The sequence below is a fragment of the Ornithorhynchus anatinus genome, chromosome 11 (assembly GCF_004115215.2).
Source record: "Ornithorhynchus anatinus isolate Pmale09 chromosome 11, mOrnAna1.pri.v4, whole genome shotgun sequence".
In the NCBI taxonomy this organism is placed as follows: domain Eukaryota; kingdom Metazoa; phylum Chordata; class Mammalia; order Monotremata; family Ornithorhynchidae; genus Ornithorhynchus; species Ornithorhynchus anatinus.
In genome coordinates, this window is record NC_041738.1 from 57798717 (window position 1) to 57821946 (window position 23230).

The 23230-nt window shown below is 48.4% G+C and overlaps 1 protein-coding gene across 1 annotated transcript in view; it reads right to left on the reverse strand.

Moving 5' to 3' along the window:
• SKAP1 (src kinase associated phosphoprotein 1) overlaps positions 1-23230 on the reverse strand; it is a 380005-nt gene that overhangs the window by 67248 nt on the left and 289527 nt on the right. Inside the window, exons 5-8 of the mRNA XM_029075297.2 lie at positions 12085-12165; positions 10079-10165; positions 3792-3916; positions 165-228 (exon numbers count right to left, since the gene is read on the reverse strand). Of these exons, the coding sequence (XP_028931130.1) occupies positions 165-228; positions 3792-3916; positions 10079-10165; positions 12085-12165 (357 nt within the window). The remainder of the gene's footprint in view (positions 1-164; positions 229-3791; positions 3917-10078; positions 10166-12084; positions 12166-23230) is intronic.

Here is a 23230-nt window from a genome sequence, read left to right on the forward strand (position 1 = left end):
GGGCAGGGACTGTCTCTATCTGTTGCCGATTTGTCCATTCCAAGAGCTTAGTACAGTGCTCTGCACATAGTAAGCGCTCAACAAGTACTATTGAATGAATAATAATAATGCTTAGCAAATACTATTATTATTATTATTATTAATAATAAGGAATTGGCACAAACCTTTTAGAAGGAAGCTGATTTGATCCACCCAGTCTTTGGCTTCTGCTGGATTGGCAGCTGTAAACTGCAAAGAGATTAATACGTCAATATATCGTCTTCCGGCTAATTTCCGACAACTGACACTGAATCCGGGTTGTAGATTTCCTGACGGACAGACCGGAATACCCAGACATAGGGAAATGAAAGGGATTGTCAGTTTCGGAGTTTAGGTTAGCACTTCCAGATTCCCTGTCTCCTCGCCTTGCTAAATTTAATGCAAAAGATACAAACTTAGCCCATAACGACTTTTCCCTCAGCACTATCATCGCATTATCTCGCACCAATAGGTACACATTAGGTATTGGGGGAACGTGTACCTTCTCCTATCCATTTAAGTCAGGCTCCTGTCCCCTTTCATTCATTCAATAGTATTTATTGAGCGCTTACTATGTGCATAGCACTGTATTAAGCGCTTAGAATGGACAATTCGGCAACAGATAGAGACAATCCCTGCCCAATGACGGGCTCACGGTCTAATCGGGGGAGACAGACGGACAAAAACAAGACAACATAATCACGATAAATAGAATCAAGGGGATGTACACCTCATTAAGAAAATAATAAAATAATATAATAATAAAATAAAATAATTATTAGTAATGATGGTATTTGTTAAGTGCTTATCATGTGCCAAGCAGTGTTCTAAGCGCTGGGGTAGATACTAGGGAAACCGTTTGTCCCACGTGGTGCTCACAGTCTTAATCCCCATTTTACAGATGAGGTAACTGAGGCACAGAGAAGTGAAGTGACCCAAATTCCCCCAGCTGACAAGTGGCAGAGCCGGCATTAGAACCCATGACCTCTGACCCCCAAGCCCATGCTCTTTCCACTAAGCCAAGCTGCTTAGAACAGTGCTTTGCACATAGTAAACGCTTAACAGATGTCATAACTACTATTATTAACACTGACGGAGTACTCTCCGTACATTCAATTTGAGAAGCAGCGTGGCTCAGTGGAAAGAGCATGGGCTTTTGAGTCAGAGGTCATGGGTTCGAATCCCGGCTCTGCCACTTGTCAGCTGTGTGACTGTGGGCAAGTCACTTCACTTCTCTGTGCCTCAGTTACTTCATCTGTAAAGTGGGGATTAAGACTGTGAGCCCCACGTGGGACAACCTGATTCCCTTGTGTCTATCCCAGCGCTTAGGACAGTGCTCTGCACATAGTAAGCGCTTAACAAATACCAACATTATTATTCAATTCATTCAATTGTACTTTTCGAGCGCTTACTACGTGCAGAGCGCTTGGGAGAGTTCAAGAGGACAATAAACAGACCCATTCCCTGCCCACAACGACCTTAGTGGAAAGAGCCTGGGCTTCGGAGTCAGAGGTCATGGGTTCGACACCCGGCTCTGCCGCTTGTCAGCTGTGTGACTGTGGGCGAGTCACTTCACTTCTCTGTGCCTCAGTTACCTCATCTGTAAAATGGGGATTAACTGTGAGCCTCACGTGGGACAACGTGATGACCCTGTATCTCCCCCAGCGCTTAGAACAGTGCTCTGCACATAGTAAGCGCTTAACAAATACCAACATTTTTAGAGGACCGAACCTTTAAACACTGATCTCTCCAGTTCCTTCGACACAACCGGGGTTAAGGATTTTACACGTTCAAATAGCTTCCTGCTTATTGCTTTCTGATCGTCGCTATTAGTCTCGATTTAAAAATCGCACCGAAATTCGTCAGGGAAATCGGCCGAGTTGATATTAACTTGTCATATAAACACTTGTTAGGATGCTGCATTGGCAGAACTTAATGAAGAAGCTTCACAAAACATCCGGTGATTGAAATTTATCTTTGCATATCACTTCTTCACCCATAGTAGCTCCCGTTTGTTATAGCAAGAAATTATGGTAAGTAGGGACCCTGCCGAGGACAACTTTAGAGGAAGTAGCATTTTATCAGCCGGAGGAAATGAACGAACAAAGAAAGAACCAGAAGGCTCACGGGGTGGAAGAGTGGCTTGTCAGAATAAAGCCGCCGTCAGCATCGTGGATGTAGGTGGAACTAGATCTTAAGAATCGGAAGGTTGACGGCATTGGGCATCAGCGAAAGCACGAGGTCAACCTTGATGTGATATTTCTCTTTTCTTAATAATAGAAGCAGCGTGGCTTAGTGGAAAGCGCGCGTTCTTGGGAGTCAGAGGTCATGGGTTCTAATCCCGGCCCCGCCACCTGTCAGTTGAGCGACTTTGGGCAAGTCACTTCATTTCTCTGTGCCCCAGTTACCTCATCTGTAAAATGGGGATTAAGATTGTGAACCCCACGTGGGACAACCTAATGACCTTGTATCTACCCCAGCACTTAGAACAGTGCTTGGCACATAGTAAGTGCTTAACAAATACCATGATTATTATTACTATTATTAATAATACTACTAATAAAAATATTGATTTTAAAAATAATGGTATTTGTTAAGTGCTACTATGTGCCAGGCACCGGGGTGGATACCAGCAAATCGGGTTGGACAGGGTCCCTGTCCCACGTGGGGCTCACAAGTCTCCTTCCCCATTTTACAGATCCGGTAACTGAGGCCCAGAGAAGCGAAGCCCAAGGTCACACAGCAGACAAGTGGCAGAGGCAGGATTAGAACTCATGGCCTCCTGACCCCAAGACCGTGCTCTATCCACTACGCCATGCGGCTTCTCGCTCGGTCAAAATGTTTCGGAGGGGCCTCAAATTGTGGAAAGGGCCCATCTCCATCCATTCACTCATTCAATCGTATTTATTGAGCGCTTCCTGGGTGCAGAGCACCGTACTTAGCGCTTGGAAAGTACAATTCGGTAACTCAAAGGCTATATATTTCCCGCTGAAAACCACGGCACAAGCTAAAATAGGGGAGGTTATTCTGGAGATGGGGACAGCCAGGATGTAGTGTACGCTGCCTTCTTTGAGACATAAGCAAAGGGACGGGAGAGAAAAAAAAAATCTGCCCTTTCAGAGAAATAAAGACAATCTCCTGGAGAAGGAATAGCAGAGTGGCTTCCAGGAAATAAGAGAGGGATTCATTCCTTCCTTCCTTCATTCAATTCTGTTTATTAAGTGCTTACGGGGTGCAGAGCGCTGTAGTAAGCGCTTGGGAAAGGACAATAGAACAGTAAACATTGACATTCCCTGCCCACAACAAGATCACAGTCTAGAGGCGGGGACAGATCCAAGGGGAACATGAAGACTGAGAAGAAGAGAGGAGATTACATCTAATGAGCCGGTAGTCAGCCTGGGAGCTGTGTTCATTCGCTCATTCATTTAATCATTCATTCATTCAATAGTATTTATTGAGCGCTTACTATGTGCTGAGCACTGTACTAAGCGCTTGGAATGTACAAGTCGGCAACAGATAGAGACAGTCCCTGCCCTTTGACGGGCTTACGGTCTAATCACCTTGGAAAGTACCATTCGACGACCCCTGCCCACACCGGGCTCCCCTCCTAGACTGCAAGGTCTCTGTGGGCAGGGAATGTGACGGTTTATTGTTCTTTTGTCCTCTCCCAAGCGCTCAGTACGGTGCTCTGCACACAGAAGGCGCTCGACCAATACGCCTGACGGACTGACTTTTCCGGCCTTGGCAAATCCCGTAATTATGATTATTATCACCTCGTAGCTGCGTCGGTCCTGGGAGGTCAGTTCGAAGCACGACTCCCTCTTGGAATCCCGTCGTAGGTTAGGTGCCATCCGTACGCTATACTCCTTAATCAGTAAGGCCCCTTTGGGTTGCTTGCCTGGAAAACAGAGAGGCTCGTGATAGGCCCGGAGAGACACCGCTGCCCGGGGATGGAGTGTTCCCCCCTTCCAAGCCCTATTGAACGCTCACCTCCTCCAGGAGGCCTTCCCAGTTTGAGCCCCCCCTTTCCCTCTGCTCCTCCTCTTCTCCCCATCGCCCCGACTCCCTCCCTTTGCTCTACCCCCCTCCCCACCCCATGGCACTTGTGTGTGTGTATATATATATATAGATATTTATAATTCTATTTTTTAATTAATGATGTGTATATATCTATAATTCTATTTATTTATATCGATGAAACCTGTTTACTTGTTTTGATGTCTGTCTCCCCCGCTTCTAGACTGTAAGCCCGCTGTTGTCAGGGATTGTCTCTCTACTGCTGAATTGTAGGCCCAGAGAAGGGAAGTGACTTGCCTGAGATCATTCGTTCATTCAGTCCCATCTATTGAACGCTTGTTGGGTGCAGAGCACTGTACTAAACGCTTGGGAGAGTACAGTAGAACAATAAAGGGACACGCAGCAGACAAGTGGCAGGGCTGGGATTAGAACCCAGGGCTTTCTGACTCCCAGGCCTGTGCTCTATCCACTAGGCCTCGCTGTTTCCATTCCGTAGCCGAGACATTATTATTATTAAGGGCGGAGGAGCTTGCATCAAACGCTGGGAGTTCACAGTCTCCCCTCGTCCCCTCCGACCTCCCACTGTGGGCCGGGCAGGCAGATTTGCTCCCCCAAGTAGTTGGAAATTGATGGTTAGAGAGTGGGGAGATGCTAATTACGATTTTCTTCACTCTCCTCGTGGATACGGAAAGGCGGATGAGGGAATTGCCTGGTAGGAATGACGTGAAAGCTGAGGCGACAGGGGGCATCTCTGCCAGCTGCCACTGGCAGCCACGATGTAAATCGCCCTGGCGCTGACACCTGTTGCCCAGCTGAGCATTTAAAACACTTCTTTCTTCTTCCCACTCTCCCTCCCTCCCCTGAGCAAGCACGGCGTAGTGGATAGAGCACGGGCTTGGCCGGATTTGGGGGTACTAGTGAGGAAGGGGGTGTGGGTGCCGCCTGGTTTCGTGGCTAGAGCCCGGGCCTGGGAGTCAGAAAGACCCATGTTCTACTCCCGGCTCTGCCACTGGTCTGTTGTGTGACCCTGAGCAAGTCACTTCACTTCTCTGGGCCTCAGTTACCTCATCTGTAAAATGGGGATTGAGACAGTGAGCCCCACATGGAACAGGGTCTGTGCCCCCAGTCTGACCTGATTACCGTGTATCTACCCCAGTGCTTAGAACAGTGCTTGGAACATAGTAAGTGCTTAATAAACACCATTATGATGATTATTTTTATTACTCATTCAATAGTATTTATTGAGCACTTACTGTGTGCAGAGCACTGTACTAAGCGCTTGGAATGGACAATTCGGCAACAGACAGAGACAACCTCTGCCCAGTGATGGGCTCACGGTCTAATTGGGGGAGACAGACAGCATCTTTATATTCTATTACTTTCCCTATCGGTAATTTATTTTAAAATCTGCCTCCCCTTGTAAAATGTATGCTACTTTGGGGCAGGGATCGAGCCTATCGACTCTGTTGTATTGTACTTTCCCAAGTGCTTAGTTCAGGGTTCTGCGCAGAGTAAGCGTTCAGTAAATACCATTGATTGATTTAAAGGCACTATTTATAATTGGTGAGAGAAGGATCTAATCCAGTTCAGGATGACTGGGGGAACTTTCATTCATTCATTCATTCAGTCATTTATTGAGTGCTTACTGTGTGAAGAGCACTGTACTACACGCTTGGGAGAGTACGATAGAACGATAAACAGCACACATGTATCCCACAGCACATATGTACATGTCTAATTCATTTCTTTATTTATCTATTTATATTAATGTCTTTTCCCCCTTCTAGACTGTGAACTCCTTGTGGGCAGGGATGTGTCTATTGTAATAATGTTGGTATTTGTTAAGCGCTTATTATGTGCAGAGCACTGTTCTAAGCGCTGGGGTAGACACAGGGGAATCAGGTTGTCCCACGTAGGGCTCACAGTCTTCATCCCCATTTTACAGATGAGGTAACTGAGGCACAGAGAAGTGAAGTGACTTGCCCAAGGTCACACAGCAGACCAGTGGCAGAGCTGGGATTTGAACTCATGACCTCTGACTCCAAAGCCCATGCTCTTTCCACTGAGCCACGCTGCTTCAATATTGTCACATTGTACTCTCCTAAACGCTTAGTACAGTGCTTTGCACACAGTAAGCACTCAGTAAATACGATTGAATGAATGAACAGACACATTCCCTGCCCACAATGAGCTTACTTTCACAAGCTGCCATTGGCAAGCACAATACACCTAGCCCTGTTGCTGCCACCTGTCCTCAGGAAAGCCATTTGAAATTGATTTTGTCTTTGTCTCCTCCCTGCTTGAGGGGAATGAGGGGGCAAGAGAACTACTTGGCAGAGAAAAAATGAGGGTGAAGGAGAGCGAGACAAGGTTTTTCTGGAAAAGTCTGCTAAGATGATGAGAGTTTTACGGAGCTAGAATAGGGATGGGGGTGCCCAGGGAGAAGCAGAATGGCCTAGTGGATAAGAACAAGCTTGGGCGGGTGATGGCATTTGTTAAGCCCTTACTGTGGGCCAAGCACTGCTCTAAATGCTGGGGTAGATACAAAGTAATCAGGTTTCCCCATGTGGGACTAAGTCTTAGTCCCCATTTTACAGATGAGGTAACTGAGGCACGGAGAAGTTAAGTGGCTTGTCCGAGGCCACACAGCAGACGTGGCGGAGCAGGGATTAGAACCCACGCCCTCTGACTTCCACATTTATACCGGGAAAACTACGGATCCGCTACCAGAACGACTGCAGATGGTGAGCGGGGCCTTCTGGGAGAGAAGTGTCTATAATAATATTAATGTTGGTATTTGTTAAGCGCTTACTATGTGCAGAGCACTGTTCTAAGCGCTGGGGTAGATACAGGGTAATCGGATTGTCCCACATGAGGCTCACAGTCTTAATCCCCATTTTATAGATGAGGTAGGTAACTGAGGCCCACAGAAGTGAAGTGACTTGCTCACAGTCACACAGCTGACAAGTGGCAGAGCCAGGATTCGAACCCATGACCTCTGACTCCCAAGCCCGGGCTCTTTCCAGTGAGCCACGCTGTTTCCCGGCCCCGCTGCTTCCCGTCTACGGCGTCGCTATGGGTCGGACACGACTCGACAGCACAGAGAACAACAGAGCTTTCCACAATATACAGTGGTGGTTGGATGTTTCACCTGGAGCTTGTCACAGAGATTCCCGGTTGGCACGTCTGATTCGGGGCCCGGGGCTCGTGACAGGACTGAGACCGTGAGCCCCACGGGGGACAGGGACCGTGTCCAACCCGATTGGCTTATATCCACTCCAGCGCTTAGTGCCTGGCGCAGAGTAAGCGCTGAACAAATACCATAATTATTAATACTATTACAGTTCTGTGCACACAGTAAGCGCTCAGTAAGTACGAGGGAGTGTCTGAACCATTGGCGGGAAGGAGCAGGCCGCTGAGAATCTGGACTCCGGTTCCTACCCCTGTATGTAACGAACATTGGATGAGTTGGCTTAGTGATTCTCGGCATTAGGTTTTCCCTTCTGGAAAAACAGGGAAGGTGAGGACAATGCCTAAGAAAGCCCCCGAAGCCTGCTGAAAGAGAAGTCAGAACCTTCCATTTTACTGCTTTTAATGGTCAACCGGAAGTCAGGCTCAATCGATCAATCAACCGATAGTATTCATTAAGCACTTACTAGGTGCAGAGCACTGTACTAAGCACTTGGGAGGGTACAATCCAACGGAGTTGGTAGCCACTCTCAAGCAAAAACTCCTCACTCTTGGCTTCCAAGCCGTCCATCCCCTTGCCCCCTCCTACCTCCCCTCCCTTCTCTCCTTCTCCATCGCAGGCCGCACGCTCCGCTCCTCTGCTGCCGTTAACCTTCTCACCGGGCCTCCTTCTCGCCTGTCCCGCCGTCGACCCCCGGTGCTCGTCCTACCCCTGGCCTGGAACACCCTCCCTCCTCAATCTGCTAAACAATCACACTCGCCTCCTTCAAAGCCCTACTGAAGGCTCACCTCCTCCAGGAGGCCTTCCCAGACTAAGCCCCCCTTTTCCTCAGCTCCCCCTCCCCCGTAATGTTGGTATTTGTTAAGCGCTTACTAGGTGCCGAGCACTGTTCTAAGCGCTGGGGTAGATACAGGGTCATCAGGTTGTCCCACGTGAGGCTCCCAGTTAATCCCCATTTTACAGATGAGGGAACTGAGGCACAGAGAAGTGAAGTGACTCGTCCACAGTCACACAGCTGAAAAGTGGCAGATCTGGGAGTCGAACCCATGACCTCTGACTCCCAAGCCCGGGCTCTTTCCACTGAGCCACGTTGCTTCAGTGTAATCACCCCGACTCCCTCCCTGTGCTCTACCTCCCTTCCTGCCCCACAGCACTGGTGTATATATGTACATGTCGATAATTCTATTTATTTATATTAATGCCTGTTTACCTGTTTTGATGTGTCTATATACCTATAATTCTATTTATTTATATTGATGTTATTGATCTCTGTCTACATGTTTAGAGAAGCAGCGTGGCTCAGTGGAAAGAGACCGGGCTTGGGAGTCAGAGGTCATGGGTTTGAATCCCGACTCTGCCACCTGTCAGCTGTGTGACTGTGGGCAAGTCACCTCACTTCTCGGTGCCTCAGTTCCCTCATCTGTAAAATGGGGATGAAGAGTGTGAGCCCCACGTGGGACAACCTGATGACCCTGTATGTACCCCAGCGCTTAGAATAGTGCTCTGCACATAGTAAGCCCTTAACAAATACCAACATTATTTTGTTTCGATGTCTGCCGCCCCACTTTTAGACTGTGAGCCCACTGCGGGCAGGGACTGTCTCTCTTTGCTGCCGAATTGTACACTTTCCAAGTGCTTAGTACAGCACTCTGCACACAGTAAGCACTCAATAAATACGACTGAATGAATGAATGAATGACACGTTCCCGGCCCACAACGGCTGTAAGCTCTGTTTACTGTTCATCGCACTCTCCCGAGTGCTTAGTAGAGCGGTCTGCACACCGTAAGCGCTCAATAAATACGATTCGATGAATAAACGAACGAACTTCCAGTCCACTGTAGCAACACCGTGGTTTTCTCCCAGCCACGTCTCCTATTTCAGAGAGCCCTCCAATATGTCCTTCCAAAGTGCCCAGTTTGGTTCTTAAACATGCAGATAAAATAGATTTTTAACAGAGTACATTCTTACAAGTGGAAGCTCAGCTCTCTTCAGGATCTCAGCCTGGGGTGACGCCTTAAATGGACAACTCAAGATTCCGAAGAGAACAGCGTGTGTGTGTCGGAGGGGGCGGGGGGGATGACAGTGATCGTGTTTTCAGTTTTGAGCTGAGCCCGCTGCAATCTTGATTCTATTTATTGCGACCTTGATTCTATTTATCGCGATTAAGTTATTTTGTTTTCGTCTGTCTGTTTCCCCCGATTAGACTGTAAGCCCATCAAGGGCCAGGGACAGCGTGGCGCAGTGGAAAGAGGATGGGCTTTGGAGTCAGGGCTCATGAGTTCGAATCCCGGCTCTGCCACTTGTCAGCTGTGTGACTCTGGGCAAGTCACTTAACTTCTCTGTGCCCCAGTTCCCTCATCTATAAAATGGGGATTAAGACTGTGAGCCCCACGTGGGACAACCTGATTCCCCTGTGTCTACCCCAGCGCTTAGAACAGTGTTCTGCACATAGTAAGCGCTTAACAAATACCAACATTATTATCTGTTCCCGAATTGTACATTCCAAGTGCTTAGTACAGTGCTCTGCTCACAGTAAGCACTCAATAAATACGATTGACTGAATGAATGAATGAACTTCTTCGAATCCCAGCTCTGCCACTTGTCAGCTGTGTGACTGTGGGCAAGTCACTTAATTTCTCTGTGCCTCAGTGACCTCATCTGTAAAATGGGGATGAAGACTGTGAGCCCCACGTGGGACAACCTGATTACCCCGTATCTACCCCAGCGCTTAGAACAGTGCTCTGCACGTAGTAAGCGCTTAACAAGTACCAACATTATTATTATTATCGCTTTCCCTCTTCCGTTCCCAGATCCAGGACGGAGAGCTCTCCGTACAAATGGGGGACACTTACTTTTTTCATTCGAGTAGTAATAGAAGATTCCTCTACTGATGATGACGCACCATCTCTTCTGCCACTCAGACCCGAAGATACTATGATCTAAACGGAATAGCAGGGAAGAACATAAATTCAGATAACTACACTCGGTGAAGACTCCGTGAAAACGCATTCCGGTTTGTAACTGTTTCGGCTTTCCGGATTAATGGCCCGGATCCCTTTCCTCTCTACTCCCACAGGTCATCAGAGAGCCGGAGAAAACGGCCAGGTTTAGAGAGGGATCGGAATGGCAGTGCCCGCCTCATCTGTCCAGCAGGGCCCAGGGGATAGAGCTTCGGCCTGGGAGTCAGAGGGTCATGGGTTCTAATTCCGCCTCCGCCGCTCGTCGGCTGTGTGATCTGGGGCAAGTCGCCTCGCTTCTCAATGCCTCGGTTTCCTCGCCTGGAAAAACTGGGGATTGAGACTGTGAGCACTGCAGGGGCAGCGTCCAACCCGATTATCTTGCATTTACCCCAGGGCTTAGAACAGTGCCTGGCACACAGTAAGCGCTTACCAAATACCGTAATTATTTTTTGTCGCCATTACGTCCCCTCGATCCGGTCCCCTCCCTCTGTGATTTCTGCTTCCCGTTTCACTCCTCCCTTGCCGACCTTCAGTCACAAGGGAGGCGGATGGTTTCGTTCCGTGAGGGGCAGGGCTACCCAGTGGAAGGAGCCCAGCTCCGAGAATCTGGAGATTCCGGCTCTAATCCTCCTTCCACCAGATGGGGGAATTCCGTCTTGTATCTATATCAGTGCTTGGCACGGTGCTTGGCACATATTAAGCACTTCATACGATCACTACTGTATCACTGCATCCTCAAGCCTGGCAATCCAGACCTGCCAACAGCCCTACTCTATTCGATAACTGTGATGGGAAAAGGGTCTGTAATAAGCAGCGTGGCTTAGTGGTCTCCAAGTGCTTAGTACAGTGCTCTGCACACAGTAAGCGCTCAATAAGTACGACTGAATGAATGAGAGAGCCCGGGCCTGGGAGTCAGAAGGGCCTGGGTTCTAATCCCGGCTCCGCCCCTTGCCTGTTGCGTAGCCTTGAGCAAGTCACTTCACTTCTCTGGGACTCAGTTACCTCATCTGGAAAATGGGGATTAAGACCGTGAGCCCCATGTGTGTCCAACCTAATTACCTTGTATCTACCTCAGCGCTTAGTATGGTGCCTGGAACATGGTAAACGTTTAACAGATATCACAGTTATTATTACTGTAAGGGGACCAGACCCAGTAGGAAACCTCAAAGAAAGTTGACTGGAGTGTGCAGTGAAAAGGATCCGCCGCACAGACAACGAAAAATATCTTTGCGTCTGATTTTTTTTTTTAAATGGTACTTGTTAAGCACTTATTTTGTGCCAGCCACTGTAATAATAATGATGGCATTTGTTAAGCGCTTACTATGTGCAGAGCACTGTTCTGAGCACTGGGGGGATACAAAGTGATCAGGTTGTCCCACGAGGGGCTCACAGTCTTCATCCCCATTTTACAGATGAGGGAACTGAGGCTCAGGGAAGTTCAGTGACTTGCCCAAAGTCACAAAGCTGACAAGTGGTGGAGCCGGGATTAGAACCCATGACCTCTGACTCCCAAGCCTGGGCTCTTTCCACTGAGCCACGCTGCTTCTGTACTAAGCGCTGGGGTGGATACAGGCTAATCAGGTTGGACACAGTCCCCGTCTCACATGAGGCTCACACTCTTTCATTCATTCAACTGTATTTATTGAGCACTTACTACTGTACTAAGCGCTTGGAATGTACTCTTAATCCCCATTTTCCAGATGAGGCCCAGAGAGGTGAAGTGATTTACCCAAGGTCACAGAGCAGACACGTGGAAGAGCCGGAATTAGAACCCAGGTCCTTCAGACTCCCAGGCCCGGGCTCCCTCCACTAAGCCACGCCGCTCCTGCCCGACCGCTGGACTGTTTTCTCCTTTTCCTTGGCTCGCTAGGTTGTCAAGCCGTGAAGCTGAATCTTACCTTTGCACTTCTTTTCCAAGTACCCTTGCTTGACGATTGTCACCGTGTCCTGTGCTCCTTTTTGAGTAATCTCTTCCAAACCTGCAGAGACAAAATTGTAAAGGTAATTGGTCTCCCCCACTTCACAGCCTTACTGAAGGCCCATCTCCTCCAAGAAGCCTTCCCTGCCTAAGCCCTCCTTCCCTCTTCTCCCACTCCCTTCTGCCTCACCCTGATTTGCTCCTCAATCATCCTCCCTCTCATCCGCACAGCACGTAAATATATATCTGTACATATCCGTAATTTATTCATTTATATATATTAATGACCGTCTCCCCCGTAGACTGTGAGATCTCTGTGGGCAGGGAGTGGGCCTGTTTGTTGTTTTGTATATAAGGAAGCGGCATGGCCTAGTGGATGGAACCTGGGCCTGGGAGTCAGAAGGTCATGGGTTCTAATCCCGGCTCCGCTTCTTGTCTGCTGTGTGATCTTGGGCAATAATAATAATAATAATATTAATGTTGGTATTTGTTAAGCGCTTACTATGTGCCGAGCACTGTTCTAAGCGCTGGGGTAGATGCAGGGTAATCAGGTTGTCCCATTGGAGGCTCGCAGTTAATCCCCATTTTACAGATGAGGTAACTGAGGCACCGAGAAGTTAAGTGACTTGCCCACAGTCACACAGCTGACAAGTGGCAGAACCAGGATTTGAACTCTGGGCCTCAGTTCCCTCAACTGTAAAATGGAGATGAAGACTGTGAGCCCACGTGGGACAGGGACTGTGTCCAACCCCACTATCTTGTATCTATCCCAGTGCTTAGAGCAGTGCCTGGCGCGTAGTAAGCGCTTAACAAATACCACAAAAACAAAGAATAAATAAATAAGAACTCGCTTGTATCCACCCCAGCACTTAGAACAGTCCCTGGCACACAGCAAGCGCTTAACAAATACCACAAAAACAAAGAATAAATAAATAAGAACTCGCTTGTATCCACCCCAGCACTTAGAACAGTCCCTGGCACACAGCAAGCGCTTAACAAATACCATCATTATTTTTATTATATTGTCCTTTCCTGAGTGTCTAGTACAGTGCTTCGCCCTAGTAAGCACTCAGTAAATATGACTGATTGAATGAATGAATGAACGAATGAAAGGAAGATCCTTTTTCTGAAATCCACCAGAGTTTTCCCCGTCCCCAGGCTGCATCCTCAGCGAACCGCCCCAAAACGTCAAGGGCGCTGCCTGCCAAACAAATTGCCATCTCACGGCCAACCCCTCAGACACGCACCTGTGATTTACTGATCGCGGAAAATTCCCGGATTTATTGAGTACCCACTTTTTTTTTTTTAAAGTGGTATTGGTTAAGTGCTTACTATGTGCCAGGGACTGTATTAAGCGCTAGGGTAGAGAGATGCTTATCGGGTGGGATGCAGTCCCTGTCCCACATGGGGCTCGCAGTCTTAGGCCCCATCCCTCACAGAACTTATGTTCATTCATTCAATCGTATTTATTAAGCGCTTACATTAAGCGCTTGGAAAATACAATGTGGCAAGAGCACGGGCTTTGGAGTCAGAGGCCATGAGTTCGAATCCCAGCTCTGCCACTTGTCAGCTGTGTGACTGTGACTTGCCAAGTCACTTAACTTCTCGGTGCCTCAGTTCCCTCATCTGTAAAATGGGGATGAAGACTGTGAGTCCCACGTGGGACAACCTGATTCCCCTGTGTCTACCCCAGCGCTTAGAACAGTGCTCTGCACATAGTAAGTGCTTAACAAATACCAACATTATTATTACAATTCGGCAACCCATAAAGACAATCCCTACCCAACAACAGGCTCCCAGTCTAGAAGGGGGAGACAGACAACAAAACAAAACAAGTAGGCATCAATAGCATGTTCATATCTGTAACTTATTTATATTAATATCTGCCTTCCCCTCTGGACTGTAAGCTCACTGTGGGCAGGGAAAACATCTGTTTATTGTTATTCTGTACTCTCCCAAGTGATGGTGATGATGATGACGATGGCATTTGTTAAGCACTGTTCTAAACGCTGAGTAGATACAAGGGAATCACGTTGTCCCACGTGGGGCTCACAGTCTTTATCCCCATTTTACAGATGAGGGAACTGAGGCCCAGAGAAGTGACTTCTCAAGCGCTTAGGACAGTGCTCTGCACACAGTAAGGGCTCAATAAATATGACTGAATGAATTTTAGGGATGAGGTAACTGAGACCCAGAGAAGTGAAGTGACTTGTCCAAGGTCACGTGGCGGACACGTGGCAGAGCCGGGATTAGAACCCTTGACCTTCTGAGTCCCAGGCCTTTGCTCTATCCGCGACATAAGTGCTGGGAGACTGGAAGGGGGAATGGATAGAAGGAGCAAGTCAGGGCGATGAGAAGCAGCGTGGCTCAGTGGAAAGAGCCCGGGCTCGGGAGTCCGAGGTCGTGGGTTCTAATCCGGACTCCGCCACTTATCAGCTGTGTGACTTTGGGCAAGTCGCTTCACTTCGCGGTGCCTCAGTTCCCTCATCTGTAAAATGGGGATTAAGACTGTGAGCCCGACGTGGGACAACCTGACTACCTTGTATCAACCCCAGCACTTAGAAATGTGCTTTGCACATAGTAAGCGCTTAACAAATACCATAATTATTATAGAAGGGAGGGAGAAAAGAGGAAAGATACCTTTGAATGGGACCCCGCTCAAACTGAAGTGACCATAAAAGGCTAGTTTTCTTGAGCTGCCTTGGCCCAGCGGAAAGAGCATGAGGCCGGGAGTCGGGGGAGCCCGCGTCCTAGGCTCAAGGTCACTGGCCGGCTCTGTGACCTGGGACGAGTCCCTTAACCTCTCTGGGCCCCAGTCTCCTCATCTGAAAAATGGGGTAATGACAGACTGTGAGCCCCGTGTGAAACAGCATCACATAATGCGGAGAGAGCGCGGTCCTGGGAAGCCAGAAGGTCATGGGTTCTGATCCCGCCTCCACCGCTTGTGCTGCGTGACCCTGAGCAACTCACTTCACTTCTCTGAGCCTCAGTTACCTCATCTGCAAAATGGGGATTAAGACCGGTGAGCCCCACGCGGGACAGGGACCGGCGCAGCCCCATTTGCTTGGATCCACCCCAGCGCTTAGTACAGTGTGCCTGGCACATAGTAAGTGCTTCACAAATGCCATAACCTCGAATCTACCCCAGTGCTCAGCACACAGTAAGTACTGAATAACGAAGGGAAACGCAAAGACGCGGGCGGAAGCCTGAGAGAGCTTTCGGCTTTTAAGAAGATGAGAGAGGACCTGCAACTGACATTTGCCTTGAATCGTGTGGCGGCACGGCACGCTCGGCTTTCAGTTAGCCTCATTAGGTACAAATTTATTGAGAAATTGAGATCTTAATCCTTCTGACTCCGCTGGGGCTTCTACTCAGAGTATTAAAGGGAAGGGGAAAGGACAGAGGAGAAAAAGAGGAGGGATGCAATAAGATAACCCGAGAAAGCCGTAACAAGATATTATATAATTAAGGAGAAAAAAAGAAAACCGGGAGGGTGGAAGGGGAGAGAAGGAAGAACGATAGGATTCTTTTGCGTCCCCAAACACAAATCAATCTCTTCTGGTATGCTATTATAGCTCAAACCACCACGGCCGGGCGTGCGGGCGAAATAAATGAAGATTCACACAAAGGCACAATCGTCTATGAGCCCCCTAGTTCTCCTATTCGATTCCTCACGAATTTCAGGTGATAACATCGGCCCTCTGAAAAGAAAACATTTCCGTGAAAACAATTCTCATCCTCCCTGCCCGCGCCGCTGCCTTTTAATCATGAATAATTTGTAAACATTCAGATCCGAAGAGTTTCTCTCATTTTATGGCATCTGACGCCTTACTCCATCCATCTACATCGTTCAACCTCCTCGTTCGCAGACTATTTTCATTTTTGTGCTTTATAGTTAGCAGACTCTTTGGCGGCTATCAATCCTCACAAATGAGTCTCAGGGTGAATGCCAGAGACGACCAGCAGCCCAAGGAAAGTTCATTTTTCTCAAACTCTCTCCCACGCTTTCCGCTGCAGATTCTCCATCTCGGCTCGATCCAGCTGGTAAGAACGCTAATGATAATTATGGTACTCGTTAAGCACTTCCTAGGTGCCAAGCACTGTTCCAAACACTGGGGTAGATACAAGGTAATCAGGTTAGACGCAGGCCCCGTCACAGTGGGGGGCTCACGCTCTCGTCCCCATTTTCCGGATGAGCTAACCGAGGCCCGGAGAAATGAGGCGATTTGCCTAAGCACAGCAGACGTGCGCTGGTACCGGGATTAGAACCCAGGTCCTTCCGACTCCCGGGCACGTGCTCTACCCGCTAAATCACGCCGCTGCCGTCCAAGGGGGCGGGAACGGAGCTCTTCGCCAAGCGGGTGTGGAAAGGGGGGAAAGTCGAATGATAGAAACTCGGCTCGCCCTCTTCCCTTCTCCACGGTTAAAAAATAATAATAACAAAAAATAGACCTTGTTAAGCCTAGAGACGCAACTTCACGCCGAATCTGCCAAGAGCCTGACTCGTAAAAGACATGTTAAACGTTTTATTGGAATTCAAGCCCCCCCTTTTTTAAAAATGCAAATCTAAATGCCATTTTATGGAACATCTATAATTATGAAAATGGGAAGACGTTGTCTCGAGCGCGGGGCCGGTCTGTGAGTATGAATATTACATTAACGTGCCCCCACCAGCTCACTGATCCTGCTGGCAGGAGCATAAAAAATGCTTGAGTGAAACTTTTATTTAGATGTTAAGACTCCAGGCCCCAGCGGGGTGACAGAGCCAGCTCCTGTGAGTTGCCATCAGTGAGAGCGCTTGAATCCAATTACCCAGGGGGGAAGGAAGTAGCGATGAGCGCTGCTTCGCTTATTTAATTTCATTTACTTTCAGTACATTATCAGCATGGGGCTTCTCTCTCTCCCCCCTCGGCCCCCCATCGTATTCCCCGAGAAAGCCAGAGCCGAGAACACAAAGACCTAACGTCACGGGGGGCTTTTCGGCCTAAGAGGTTATTTCCAGAAGCCAAATCCCAGTCCCACCTCTTCCCACCGAATCCCGAACTCGGGAGCCTGGTCGATGGCGACTGGTGGGGACGGTGAGGTCGGGGGAGGAGCCAGAGGGGGAACCGACGGTCTGCGTATCTTGCCCGGTCAGGGGTCGGGGTCTGGCGGGGCGGTCGAACTGAAGGATGCCCGGCTCGGGGAGAGAAAATGGTGACTCGGGTGATGTACTGATCGCTACTCCGTTTCCTCTCCTCCCACACTCCTAGACCGAGGAGGTGGGTTGCGGGAGGCTGTACCTAGAGGAATCTGTATTCCGGGGAATGTCCAGCCTATCAGTCGATCGATCGATAGCATTTATTGAGCACTTATTGGGTGCAGAGCACGGTACTTCATTCATTCCTTCGATCGTATTTATTGAGCGCTTACTGGGTGCAGATTCATTCATTCCTTCAATCGTATTTATTGAGCGCTTACTGTGTCCTAAGCGCTTGGAAAGTACATATTCGGCAACAGATACAGACAGTCCCTACCCAACGGCGGGCTCACTGTACTAAGTGCTTGGGAGGGTATAACAGAATTAGCGGACATCTTCCTTGCCTGTAACGAGCTTGCGGTCTAGACAATTGATAATTGCCCCCTAGTTCTTTTCAAGATGTCTTCCTGACTTACAGTCACTGTCCACTCCAGTTCTCAGAAAAAAAGGCTGACGAGGGGAGAAAAATCCAAGCCGGGCGACTCGACACCCCCAACGCGCTTCTGATTAGAAACTCCGACGCTAATTCCAAATCTCCCTCATCAGTGAGTTCCCACGTATCACTGGACGTGGGCAAAATGGAGCAGCATGGCGGAGTGGAGAGCGCACGGGCCTGGGAGTCAGATGGTCATGGGTTCTAATCCCGGCCCCGCCACGTCTCTGACCTGGGGCAAGCCATTTCACTTCTCCGTGCCTCAGTTCCCTCATCTGTCAAATGGAGATCAAGACCGGGAGCCTCACATGGGCCAGGGTCCGTGTCCAACCCGATTTGCTTGTATCCATCCCAGGTACAGTGGCTGATACATAGTAAGCGCTTAACAAATACCATAATAATAAAAATAATAATAATAAAAATATCTGCCTGGCTGAACTCACCCCAAGGAACAATGGGAAGGCATAATCGTGTCTGCTCTGCGACCCTGGGCAAGTCACTTCACTTCTCTGTGCCTCAGTTACCTCATCTGTAAAACGGGGATTGAGACCGTGAGCCCCACGTGAGACAATCTTATCATCTTGTATCGACCTCAGCGCTGAGAATACTGCTTGGCACATAGCAAGCTCTTAACAAATAAAACCATTATTATTACAATCCTTCAAACTGATAATCTTGGGAGATTCTCCTTAAACATCAGGCCGGGACGGGTTTTGCGAGGCAGATGTGTTCGGCACGGAGTGATGTAAGCTCGTCTCTAGACTGTAAGCTCGTTGTGGGTAGGGAATGTTATCTATTTATTGTTATATTGTACTCTCTCAAGCGCTTGGTACAGTACTCTGTACCAGTAAGCGCTTAATAAATCCAACTGAATGAATGAATGAAGGTTGGAGCTCATTAACAGGAGCTCTGGGCAGATGCACCATAATAATAATCATAATAATTGTAATTGGGGAATTTGGTAAGCGCTCACTACGTGTCAGGCACTGTACTAAGCGCTGGGGTGGATACAGGTAAATCGGATTGGACCCTGTCTCATTTAGGGCTCACAGTCTCGAACCCTAATTTCCAGACGAGGTAACTGAGGTCCAAATAAGTGAAGTGACTTGCCCAAGGTCACCCAAGTGGCAGAACGGAATTAGAATCCATGACTTTCTGACTCCCAGGCCCACGCTCCATCCATTAGGCCATGTTGCTTCTCATAGGAATAATAATAATAATAATAATAATGCTGGCATTTGTTTAGCGCTTACTATGCGCAAAGCACCGTTCTAAACGCTGGGGGGATACAAGATGACCAGGTTGTCCCACGTGGAGCTCAGAGACTTCATCTCCATTTTACAGATGAGGGAACTGAGGCCCAGCGAAGTGAAGTGACTTGCCCACAGTCACACAGCTGGCAAGTGGCAGAGCTGGGATTCGAACCCATGATCTCTGACTCCCAAGCCTGTGTTCTTTCCACTGAGCCCTGCTGCTTCAGTATTTATTAAGCACTTACTATGTGCCAAGCACTGTTCTGAGCTCTGGGTGGGGTATGAGGTAATCGGGTTGTCCCACTTTGGGCTCACAATCTTAATCCCCATTTTACAAAGGAGGGAACTGAGGAACAGAGAAGTTAAGTCACTCGTCCGAGGTCACACAGCAGACAAGTGGCGGAGCCGGGATAGTGCTCTGCATGCAGTAAGCGCTCAATAAATGCTGAATAAGTAAATTAAAACACACTAAATAAATACTCAGTGAACTAGGAGGCCACACGGTTTCCATTGTCAAGAGGCCGACTTCGGCGATGGCCTCGGCAGAACAAACCAGACGACGCATCAGCTTTCAATCTTGATAAATCACTCCGAGAAAGGCTTAGGGATTTTCTTTACCTTTTATTTGACTTTCTTTTTGTGGTGTGATTGGAATGCGCACATCCTAAGAGGAGCAGCGTGGCCCAGTGGCAAGACCCCGGGCTTGGGAGTCGGGGGTCATGGGTTCTAATCCCGGCTCCGCCACTGGTCTGCTGTGTGACCTCCGGCAAGTCACTTCCCTTCTCTGTGTCTCGGTTACCTCATCTGTAAAATGGGGAGAGAGACCGTGGGCCTCACGTGGGACAACCTGATCACCTTGTCTCCCTCCTCCAGCGCTTAGAACAGTGCTTGCCACATAGTAAGCGCTTAACAAATACCGTCCTTATAATTACCATCTCCCCACTGCCCTTCTTTTCCATTTCATCCGTTTGAGAATGAAACCAAACTGACTCCAGTCTAGAGATAAGAGATAAGGACGCAGCACGGCCTAGTGGATAGAGTCCAGGCCTGGGAATCAGAAGGACCCGGGTTCTAATTCCGGCTCCGCCGCCCGCCTGCCGAATGACCCTGGGAGGTCACTTCACTTCCCTGGGCCTCAGTTATCTCATTGATAAAATGGGGATGGAAACTCTGAGCACCTCATGGGACACAGACAGTGTCTAATTCAATTTGCTTATATTCACCCCAGCGCTTAGTACAGTGTCTGGTCCAGAGTAAGCACCTAACAAATACTATCATTATTACTAGAGAAGCAGCGTGGCTCAGTGGAAAGAGCCCAGGTTTTGGAGTCAGAGGTCACGGGTTCGAATCCCAGCTCTGCCACTTGTCAGCTGTGTGACTGTGGGCAAGTCGCTTAACTTCTCTGTGCCTCAGTTACCTCATCTGTGAAATGGAGATTAACTGTGAGCCTCACGTGGGACAACCTGATGACCCTGTATCTACCCCAGCGCTTAGAACAGTGCTCTGCACATAGTAAGCGCTTAACAAATACCAACATTATTATTATTATTTCAGGTGGCCCGAGATGTCCCGTAGGCTCAAGGTGAGAGGAGTGAAGAAGGTATCGGGAGTCTCTGGTTCCACGTCAACGCCCGGAACCACGTCCTACCTCTGGCCCAGAACGCCCTCCCTCCTCAAATCCCACAGACAGTTTATCTCCGCCGTTTCAAAGCCTTACTGAAGGCCCATCTCCTCCAGGAGGCCTTCCCTGACTAAGCCCCACCTTTCCTCTTCTCCCTCTCCCTTCTACATCATCCTGACTTGCTCCCTCTGCTCATTCATTCATTCAATCATATTTATTGAGCGCTTATTGTTTGCAGAGCGCTGTCAAAACAATAATAATGATGGTATTTGTTAAGCATTTACCACGTGCCAGGCACTGTACTAAGCGCTGGGGTGGATACAAGCAGATCGGGTTGGACACAGTCCCTGTCCCACATGGGGCTCAGAGTATTAGTCCCCATTTTTAGAGATGAGGTAACGGAGGCACAGAAAAGTGAAGTGACTTGCCCGAAGTCACAGAGCAGACAAGTGGCGGAGCCGGGATTAGAACCCATGACCTCTGACTTCCAGGCCTGTGATCCATCCGCTACGCCATGCTGTTTCCCCTACATCATGCTGCTGTACTAAGCGCTTGGGAGAGTACAACAACGGTCACATTCCCTGCCCACAACAGTCCCCCGCCCAGCCCAACAGCATTTATGTACATATCTGTAATTTTGTTTAATATTTATGAGTGTCTCCCCCCTCTAGACTGTAAGCTCCTCGTGGACAGGGAATGTGTCTGTTTATTGTGATACTGTACTCTTCCAAGCGCTTAAAACAGTGCTCTGCACACGGTAAGTGTTCAGTAAATAGGACTGAATGAATGAAGACTGCTTTTAATCGCAAATGCCCACACAGTGCAGAGAGTTGCACACAGCGCAGAGAGTTACAGTTGACTCTCTGAAGTTTATGTCTAGTTATTTTTTGACTACCTCTTTTGGGTTTGCCATCTTAATCTTGGCTTTTCTTCTCCCTCTCCTGCTTATTCTTTGACTCTTTCAAACCACTCAAGTGCCAGTTGAAGAGTCTGCAGGTGAGAGATGGCAGACGTCGAAAGGTGCACGAGCAGATAAAGTGTCCGTCTTCGGAGCGCAAAGTGGAGATCGCCGTTTCAATGATTTTTTTTTTTTTTAATTTAAGGGCCCATCCTTAATTGTTTTGATGACACTATAGTTCCTGTCATCTCTAACTTTTGTAGTTTTAGAGAAGCAGAGTGGTCTAGTGGATAGAGCCCGGGCCTGGGTGTCAAGGACCCGCGTTCTAATCCCGGCTCCGCCGCTTGACCGCGGAGTGATCTTGGGCAGGTCGCTTTACTTCTCTGTGCCTCAGTGATCTCATCTGGAAAATGGGGGTTAAGGCTGTGAGCCCCAGGACTGTGTCCAACCTGATGAGGTTGTGTCTACCCCAGCACTCAGAATAGTAAGTAAGTGCTTAACAAATACTATCTTTTCAAAAAAGTTTGTTTGGGCAGGGAATGTGTCCGTTTATTGTTGTTTTGTCCTTTCCCAAGCCTTAGTCCAGGAGCACACAGTAAGCGCTCCGTAAATACAACTGAATGAATGGATGAATGAAAGACTGGCTAGTTCTGTCGAGTCTGGTTCTGTTGTTTTTTCTTCTTTTCTTCTCCCGACTTCTTTTCTCACAGCCTCCTTTTCTTCAGCTGGGATGTGTCAGCTCTGGAATTTAGTTTAACCTCTCTGATGTGAGAAATTCCGAAATCACAAATAATAGACTGGGGGACCAGCGGCATCAAAGAAAATGGGAAATACTAGAACCAGACTATTCCAGCCTAATTTAATGGAATTGTTCACGGTGCAGTAAATCAGAAGGTGGATGACAGAAACGAAGTGGACACAACACACCCTAGTCTCCCGTCACTGAGATAACACGTAAGAAACTCAGAAACTCAAGAAACTCAAGCAAAAGCCAAAATTGGACCTAGATTGAAAAGATGGCTGGAAAATAGCATAAGATTCCATCTAAAAAATAGCAGCAAATCGACATGGAAGACAATGTGGAGGAGAGTCTTCAGGGACTCGAGTAGCCCCAGTTTTAGTGTTTTCTAAGGCATCTGTGAAGTGCTTACTAAGTGCTAGACACTGCACTAAGCGTTGGGGTAGAAACAAACTAGTCAAGTTGGACACAGTCCATGTCCCACAAGGATCACACAGTCTTAATCCCCATTTTACAAATGAGGTAAATAAGGCACTGAGAAGGAAAGTGACTTGCCCAAGGTCACAAAGCAGACAGGCGGAGGAGCCGGAATTAGAACCCAGGTCCTCTGACTCCCAGGCCCGTGCTCTTCTGTGCTGTACTCTCCCAAGTGCTTGGTACAGTGCTCTGCGCACAGTAAGCGCTTGGTAAAAACAATTGATTGATTGCCACTAGGCCACACTGATAATAATAAAAATTGTGGTATTTGTGAAGCACTTAGTGTGTGCCAGGCACTAAGTACTGGTGTAGCTATAAGCTAAATGGGTTGGACACAGAGGGGCTCAAAGAATTAATCCCCATTTTACAGACGAGGCAACTGAGGCCCAGCGAAGAAAAGTGACTTGCCACGGTCATCAAGCGGACACGTGGCAGGGCCGGAATCAGAAACCAGGGTCCCCTGACT